This window comes from Vollenhovia emeryi, unplaced genomic scaffold (assembly GCF_000949405.1).
Source record: "Vollenhovia emeryi isolate VEMERY1.0 unplaced genomic scaffold, V.emery_V1.0 DF939124.1, whole genome shotgun sequence".
NCBI lineage: Eukaryota > Metazoa > Arthropoda > Insecta > Hymenoptera > Formicidae > Vollenhovia > Vollenhovia emeryi.
In genome coordinates, this window is record NW_011967242.1 from 1861084 (window position 1) to 1870310 (window position 9227).

The following is a 9227-nucleotide window of genomic DNA, read 5'->3' on the forward strand; positions in this document are numbered from 1 at the left end:
TAAAAATATATTAACTTATAGAGTTTTTATTAAAACTAATGGCAAATATAATTACATTTAATAGTAACACATTGCAGTTTTATCTATCTTTTTAATTATGGAGTTATGTCCCCCTGTCCCTGCCTACCCGAATCCCCTGTATATCTTATCCATTTTCCCACCTACCCGCGTTTCAACTTTTCGTTAATAAACCTGCAAGTCTTTCGTTAAAACCGCGACAGGATTTATAAAAGGTCCAATTTGGGGTTATACGCACGCGATTTAATAGGGATTTAATAGAACTCTTTTTAATCTCGCACATATGCGAGAATATGTAAAGAAGATAAGAATATCCCACCCGAATTGTGACATATAAGAAGAAATCAACTTATTTCGTACAACACCTTACTTACATACTCCATCAAAGTGGTCAATATTGACCACTTACCTCGTGGTATTCCATCGTTGGACCAGATTGGACCTACCATTCGTTGCTCCTGGCCGTACAGTCTGGTCATTCTGACCAGAGATCAGGAAGGAAGAAAGCTCCTTCCATGGCATAGTCGGTTTATTATCGTCACCAACAAATATTTCGTACGGTTCGAACTATATGCGAGCGTCGATCGTATCAAAATGCACGACCACGAGAAGTTGATTAAAGAAAAAAATTAATTTAAAACATTTGCTGCATAAACTAATCAAATATATTTTTACCTCCGTTATTTATTCAAGAATAGATAATGACTGTCTCTTCGTGACTCAATCTCCAAATTCGAAATTCAAGTATATATGTATATGGAAAAAACAATTTACTTCGCGTTATGTTTATTTTAATTACATTTCGCGATAAATAAAAATTTATAATATGGATGAAATTAAACAATTAATAACTTGTTGAAAATTTTCTGAAAAACGGATCGCGAAGACTGACCGCGAAAATACGAAGATGCGTGTAACTATGCATGTATTCATGCGAGACGCATCTTGAAAGTGTAGCGCGAGATACACGTACAGAATAAATGACGTGAGACCCAGAGAAAAGAAACTTTTCGTACGATAGATAGATCGACAATTGAATATTCTAGTTAATCAATAATCTCAAAAAATGTATAAAAATATTGTAATACAAAGTTTCAGCGTTCTCAACAAAATATTAGAATCTCACGTCATGTTGTTTTATTTTATATATAAATTTGTAAATAAAAATGGATAGCATACAAGAGAATAGCTTGAATGCATAAATAATATTCGTCATCATTTGCGTGAAAATATGTGATGTGATGCAACGAGACATCCAACCCTCCACAGTAAAAATCGCGATCACTCTCTTTCGATAAATAAAATATATAATAATAAATATGAAATAAAATTGTACTTTATCCATTTTAAGGCAATGTATTTACGAGATATACTAATCTACTACTAATATACGATCTACGATCTACGAGATGTAGATACATTGCTTTAATAAAAAAGTTTCAGACTCACCATCCGATGCGCAGCAGCGGAGTTAGGCTACGTTGAAGCTGTAACATAAAAATAAAGAAATCATTAAAGCAGTGTTGAAGGAAATTAGTATTGTAAAATATGAGTAATTCTTATGCGTATCAAACGTTTTATTTGGTTGGATATTAATTCGCAAAAGATTTTCACAAGAGGAAACTTTTATAAGATTTTAAATCATTTCTTCTTCTATAATTATTATTTCCAAATTATATAATTATGAAACAAAACAACTCAGAAATGAACTGGAAAAAGATTAATTTTACACTAGATAAACAATATTTACCTTAAAGTTGCTCCGCTGGCACCTGATGCCTCTCCAAAGCCTCCTCCTCCACTCAGATTGTCCTTTGGCACACTCGCGAAAACACAAAGATCGTTCGCGCGATTTTACACTCCCGTATGTAAAGCCCATGTGAAAGAATGTATTCTGTTCCGTCAAGTTCGTCTCCACTTCGAGTCGACAAGTTTTATACCCGAAAAACTGTCCGATCTCGGAAGTGTGGCCATCGACAGAAATGGACATTTAACGAATACTCGTTCCTCAAATGGGCTTTGAAAAGTCTTTGGTTCGATTATTTAAACGGCACTCCCGAACGCGACGAAAATGGAAACTTTATGTTATACGCGCACTTTTGTACGGATCGCGACAATTAAATGCGATTGATAAATGTTAATAACTCGCGTACGAGACGATCGCGTTACGAGAAACGATGCGAACACTCGCGGAACATCCGCCTTATTCGACTGAGCCTCGTCAACTGATTCGGCACAATAGACTGTTTTTGTTCGAGGTGTTCACGCTACGTAGTTTTTGTTTACGAAGCTACGTCATCAATTCTTGGAATCCACACTCGGTCTACGGCGCTCGGTGAAACAATACAAGGTGATACCGTACGCATGTTCATTCACGCGGTGTCAAATAAATCGATTATACCCGCGCCGCTCTACATATCGTATTATTATTTCTTGATACGCGTTTGCTGAATTTTCGCGATTTGCCATCGATGCTCGGTTAGCCAACAAGACAGAAATCTAACGTGATTCACACATGAGATCTATACATCCAAAAATCAAAGCGCCAGCGAACATGAAATTATTTCTTCATTGCGATAATTACGGATGATAATTGCTTCTTTAAACGATGCTTGTATTCGGATACATCTCGTATCATCGCAGTGAATCTCTCGTCTAACTATTAATGTATCTTTTAAATTAGTTACTAGTTATCGAAAAAATGTAACTGAGTTAAGTTACAGTTACAGATGCCATGGAGAAAAAGTAACGAAATTAAGTTAGAGTTGCTAAAAAAAAGTAACTGTAACTGTAACCTCATTACAATTAACTAACGAGTTACTTCCCAATCCTGTGTATCGTGAACATTCTATTCGATTTTACGCATGTAACAAAATGCAAAAAATCGATATGTTAATTACTGGCTTCAACACAGCCCCATTTTATTTCGTCTACAAATTTGAAACACCTCTAACATTTAGCTTCAATCGTTGGTACACCTTCAACGTTTTACGAACAGTTGCTAGGCTACGATCTATCTTATCAGCACTCGAGAATGTGTATTTTAGTTATTGATCGTTGTTCAGTTCATTTCGCATCGCCACTCCCGTAAGATTCTAGTTTAACATTGCGCAACACAATGTCCGTAAGTATATGAGATTTGTAATATTCATCGTACATTGGTAGACTCGAAATAATATGAGATAAATCTTTAATTATCCTAACTTATTCGCTATATTGTTGGAGGTTTTCATAGTACATATATAATAAAACAATGAAACTATTTAATCAGACATAGTACATATATAATAAAACAATAAAACTATTTAATCAGACAATGAAAATATTTAAACAAATATTATCCCTGTAATTATTTTCTTATCGTTGCATGATAAAAATACGTGAGACATGGTACATTATACAAGTTGTCTCGTCATCGTTACCTAAAACTTTGAGTTATTATGTAGTAATGTTTCTTTAACCTCATAATATTAAAACATGTCACTGGTTACTATTCTCAGTCGAAAAGATAACGATTATAAAAACTAAAAGAAAATTTATAAAATATATTAATTACAACTTATTAGACTTCTTAATTACAAAATAATATACTAAATGTGTTTATATCACACGTGCACGGAAAAGTGCCTCTTTTTTGACAGTTTTTCGTGCCCAAAATAGCCATTTGCCGACACAATACAGTTTGCACGCAACATGGCGTCAACTGTACGGAAAAAGCCGTGCGGTAATAATTATTACCGCACACTTTATCGCTGTCTTCGTTTATCTCCCAGCACAATTGCCGATCTCTCTTCCACACGCCCTGTCAAACGAGCAAAGTTTAGAGATGTGCGCATGCTCGCCAAGTGTGCATCGCATGCGCGTGTTGCAGCGCTTGCGCATGTCACTATACTTCGTCTTCGACAGATGACAGGTTAGCCTCAAAGTTTTTACACGTAATTAATATAGTGACATTAAGCAATGACATCAAATATGAGTGTCATAAATGAGACAGATAGTGAGAGCCTTACACCTGCAGAAGTAGTGGAAACTGCTAAAACCGCAATCGAAAATCTCTTGCCGGAAAAATCAAAAGAAAAATATACTAATGTCTATAATAAATTTATGGACTGGAGAACTAAAAATAAAGTTAAATCATTCTCTGAAAATACACTCTTAACGTATTTTATGGAAATGTCACACAATCACAAACCAACCACTTTGTGGGCAAATTACTCGATGCTGAAGACCACCCTGAGCATCAACAATGACATTAACATTCACAATTATAAAAATCTTACGGCATTTCTCAAAAGAAAATCACAAGGATTTCAATCTAAAAAATCACAAGTTTTAACACCAGAACAAATTCAAAAATTTCTGAATGAAGCTCCTGACGATAAATATTTGGATACAAAGGTAAATATCATATCAAAATTAAAACATACAAATAAATTTTTATAATCAACAAAAAAATTTATACATAATTTACACGTATACTCAATTTACAGGTAGCTATGATTTTTGGAATTTGTGGCGCATGTAGAAGAGAAGAACTGACCCAAATAACAATTAATGATATTGAAGACAAAGGATCTATACTGCTAGTAAAAATTCCAAAAACAAAAAAGTACAAACCAAGATCCTTTGTAATAACCGATGAATTCTACAGCATTTTTAAAAAATATATAACTTTGAGACCAAAAGATGTCGAAAATTCAAGATTTTTCCTGAATTACCACAACGGACGATGTACTAAACAACCAATTGGACTAAATAAATTTGGCAAAATACCAAGAATCATAGCATCATATCTTAAACTACCAGATCCTCAATCATACACTGGCCATACTTTCCGTCGCACTTCCGCAACATTGTTAGCAGATTCTAGAGCTGATATAATAACGTTAAAGCGACACGGTGGTTGGAAATCAAATACAATTGCCGAAGGATACGTAGAGGACTCCTTCAATAACAAAAAGAAAGTATGCAGCCAAATAACACGTTCAATACTGAATAAGCCCAGCACTTGCACTTCACAAGAATCAGAAGCAAGTATTAATAATCCATCAACATCAAACTACACACTAAACAAAGAAGTAGTAAAACCCATTAACATAAACTCTGTAAATAAGGAAAATATGCAGATATCAAATGAAGAGTTACCCGAAACAAAAATGTTTCAATCTCAGTAAGCAACTGCCAAAGCGTTAACATAACGTTTAATAGATACACAAAAGAAGACTGATTTTTTTATTTATTTCTGTGTTTTATTTTAATTCTGTTTTTATTTTAATTTTATATTTTTATTTTATAATTCTATGTTTTTATTTTAATTTAAGTTCTTATTTTATGTTCTTACTGCGCAATTTTATTCTTATGTTACGTTGTACATGTAAATTTCTGAACAAATTATTTTCAGTAAGAGATTCAGTAAGAGATCAAGAGATCAATTATATTAAGAAAATTTATATAAAAATAAATCTATATTAAAAAAAATTATGCTACATTTTAATTCATTTCTGTAATTTTTATTTCCATGTTCTTATTAATACATGCAAACAAATTTCATTTCAGCTCTTTTTTTTCATCTTATTCATGCTTTTTTAATTGAACCTGCTTTGTAAGTGTTGGGGGGGCTTCGCCCCCTCGACCCCTACCGTCTCCTCCTTCCGTTTTGTACGCACTCGCCTTCGGCTCGTGCGTTCCCCCCGTCCTCTACTTCCGTTTTGTATGCACTTATAATATAAAATAGTACGAGATACATGTGCAGGAGATTGGCTATTTCCCGCACATGTATCACAATATACTATTAATTCTACAAAAATATTACCAGTAAAATATTCTAGAATTTATATTCTGATTAATTAATTTATCTGACAGTATAAGAAATAAGTGATTTTTAGAACAAAATCTTTACTTCAAATAAATCTTTCCCGTAGATCTTCCTTACGCAGTTCTTATTCTTAATTTCCCGCGCGCGCGCGCGCGAAAAAATAAGAATTCTAGGAAAAATATAAAATAATTTAGTTCCTACGAGTGTGACTATTTATTAGATCCCTGACTACAGAGATCTAATAAATCCTAATTCTAAACTTTTATCTTTTAACGAGCAAACATTTAGAAATAAAACGAAAGTAAATGTTTTTAAATTTTGATGCATTTTGTTAACAATTCTTATCACACAATAACTATAATTTTATATTTGAAAAGCCATCATACACAGGGTGTCTCATTTTTAATGATCCACGAAAATATCTCCAAAAATATGAAAGGTACGGAAAAACGTTTCAAACAAAAGTGGTTCGAAGGAGAACATAAGGTGGTGTATAGCCAGTATATACATATTGCTAAAGATAAGAAATAAAACTGAATAAAACAAAGGAGAATTTTTACGTAATATTGGAGACAAGTGATTTTATAATTACAGCGGTTGCCATACACCTACAGAGGCCTCATTGTTCCCGTATTCACTCCTTTCAATGATAATGGGTAATTAACTTATGTCCTTAAATTTTAGTATTAAACCGAATAATAATAAACTGTCATTTATTTAACAGATCCCTTGATTTGGACGGTATACCACAATATGCGACGTATCTAGCAAAGAAAGGAATCAAAGGTGTACTCGGTAGGTCCCCTTTAAAGACAATTTTAATTATATAATATTTAATGCATTAAATATCTGCCGAAAAAAATCTGTGCATAAAACTTATTTTAAAAAAGAAAATACATGCAAAAATTATGTAAAAATTGAAATGGTAACTTTTCGCAAATCTGCCACATCTCTCTTTGCAGTTAATGGTACAACTGGTGAAGGAATGTCAATGTCTGTTGCCGAAAGGAAACTTGTTGCCGAAGCCTGGGCAAAGGCAACGAAAGAAGCAAAGCAACACTTGATGGTTCAAGTAGGAGGTGCCTCTTTTCCCGATGTTATCGAACTTGTAAGTATAAACAAAGCTAGCCATACACGCTTTCCATAAGACGTAACAATAAACAGTAAAACAGTTTCGATCAATCGCATTATTCAATTTGGCCGTCCGTAATCAAGTCGAGCAACTCGAGTGGTCAAAATCTTACTGTTACATCTTCTGGAAAGTGTGTGCGTGGCCAGCATAATTACTATACGCGGAGAACGAAATGTATCCCAACAATGCGATGAAATAATCAAATGAAAAAACGATTCATAGGCAAAACATGCAAGTAGTCTGCACGTGGATTCTATACTTTGCTTACCAGAATTGTACTTCAAACCTACCACCCCTGAACAACTGATTAAATACTTGGAAACAGTTGGCAAAGCAGCGCCGGAGACACCGTTACTATATTACCATATTCCTGTGAGGACTAATGTTAACAGTAAGCATCTTTTCAATATATTTTAAAATATACGTATATTGGATATAATCAGCTGACATAATTGACAAAATTGATATTAGATACGCGTATTGTATACTTGAATAAACATTTTATAGTACACATGGGACAATTCCTTGAATCGATTGGTGATAAAATACCCTCGTTCGTGGGCATAAAATTTACTAGCTCCAATTTAGAGGAGGGAGCTCAAGCGCTACGTGCCGCTAATAGAAAATATACTATTTTCCTCGGCAATAATCAGGTAACGAGCTCGTAATGTTTAAGGCTAGTGGATCAAGCGTATAGAAAATACAACTTGGTCAGTAATTCCTATTTGTTTGCCGATTTATAGTTACTAGCGATATTCTACAATGTATTATTTTTAGGCTCTTTTTTATTTCAGTGCAATGAAAATATATTTGTTCTGGTCTGATTTTCCAGTTAGTAAATGCCGCGTATGCACTGGGGATGGATTCCTTCATATTAAGCAGCGCAAACATGTTTCCGGAACTTGTATTGGAGCTTCTTACACTTTGCAAGAAAAGAGATATGTTAAAAGCTAAAGATAAGCAAGAGCAGCTTTCGAACTCTGTAGCTGTTATAATGAAACATAGTAAGTATAAATTTTACGTTTAACAAAGCGCACTTAGTCAAAATCGTTTATTTGTAGATAATCAGGCACTGATGACAAAACTGGCAATGCATATTCTTACTGATATTAATCCAGGAGCACCTCGCGCGCCACCTAATATGTGTGTTACACCTGAAACTGATTCGAAAAATCTAGCAACTCTGATACAAGATTTATCAGACTTAGGATATGAACCACGTCTTATTAAATGTAATATTGTTTAATTATCTCACTTGTTCGATGTAATAACAAATATATTTTGTGCTGCCGGCTGGGTCGGAGTACGGTAATCGGGGATCGTTGCCGGAATTACACTCACAACCGAAAGGCCATAAGCCAGTATTTTTACCAAGTTCTTTATTAAACTCTGATATCGACACGTACACTCGTACAGTTCATTTTAGATTGGCCCGCCTTCCTTCCTTTCCATTCCATTTTATATCAACCGCGCTTGGCCCTGTTGTTAGGCCGTTTATTGGTTAGTAAGCGGTTTTTCCCTTAGTAACTGTATGCGCGGCTTCGATGGTTTCGTACTTTGTTCCGGGTATTCGTTTTCGTCGCATGCGGCAGGGGTTATCTGACACCTTGCCGCGTGCGAGGTCGTCGTCTGATGTGCGGTGCATCGCACTCATGACAATTTAATAAGAGGCCAATATTTTTCAAGTAAAAATTCTTAAAGTTAAAAAGCATACATAGGGTAAAGGCAGGCATTATAGCCAGGCGGGTAATATGGCCACAATGCCCGTATTAAATATTCTAAACATTGATAAACATCGATAATATGTATGACAATTATAAAAACCAATTCTTGTAGCTATTCTTAAAGTTTGGTAACAAGAACCTCTCTATTTGTGGTTTGGTGCTTCATTGTTCTCTACAACCATCAAAATATACACGTCAAAGTGAGACATGGCACTTCCAACTAATAAGTAAGATTTTCAAATTAAAACAAAATAATTTTGGCTTTTCTCATTACACATTTCAAAACCTGAACCTTGGCTATATTTTTATAATAAATTTATCGTGCTTTGCCCATTGTTTTGATAATTATAATGCACATTATTAAATGTATGCTTGGCGGCTAATATGGCCAGCGACAAAGGTAGCTAATCCGTGCTTTCCAGCAAGCGACACAAGTCGACACAAGTGTCGTTCTGTCTTTATTATTCATTGAATGCGAAGAAAGACAGAACGACATTTGTGTCGACTTGTGTCGCTTGCTGGAAAGCACGGAATATCA

The 9227-nt window shown here is 34.5% G+C and overlaps 2 protein-coding genes across 2 annotated transcripts in view; both read left to right on the plus strand.

Annotated features, from left to right (window-relative positions):
• Window positions 1-3121: 3121 nt before the first annotated feature.
• The window catches only part of LOC105569389 (coiled-coil domain-containing protein 58), a 13854-nt gene continuing 7748 nt past the window's right edge, over window positions 3122-9227 (plus strand). The window contains exon 1 of the mRNA XM_012025821.1: window positions 3122-3142. Coding sequence (XP_011881211.1) covers window positions 3137-3142 — 6 coding nt within the window. The 5' untranslated portion in view covers window positions 3122-3136. The remainder of the gene's footprint in view (window positions 3143-9227) is intronic.
• The window catches only part of LOC105569390 (N-acetylneuraminate lyase-like), a 10457-nt gene continuing 5170 nt past the window's right edge, over window positions 3941-9227 (plus strand). Inside the window, exons 1-9 of the mRNA XM_012025824.1 lie at window positions 3941-4416; window positions 4509-5048; window positions 6428-6489; window positions 6558-6628; window positions 6796-6941; window positions 7188-7356; window positions 7473-7618; window positions 7798-7969; window positions 8027-8197. Of these exons, the coding sequence (XP_011881214.1) occupies window positions 3979-4416; window positions 4509-5048; window positions 6428-6489; window positions 6558-6628; window positions 6796-6941; window positions 7188-7356; window positions 7473-7618; window positions 7798-7969; window positions 8027-8197 (1915 nt within the window). The 5' untranslated portion in view covers window positions 3941-3978. The remainder of the gene's footprint in view (window positions 4417-4508; window positions 5049-6427; window positions 6490-6557; window positions 6629-6795; window positions 6942-7187; window positions 7357-7472; window positions 7619-7797; window positions 7970-8026; window positions 8198-9227) is intronic.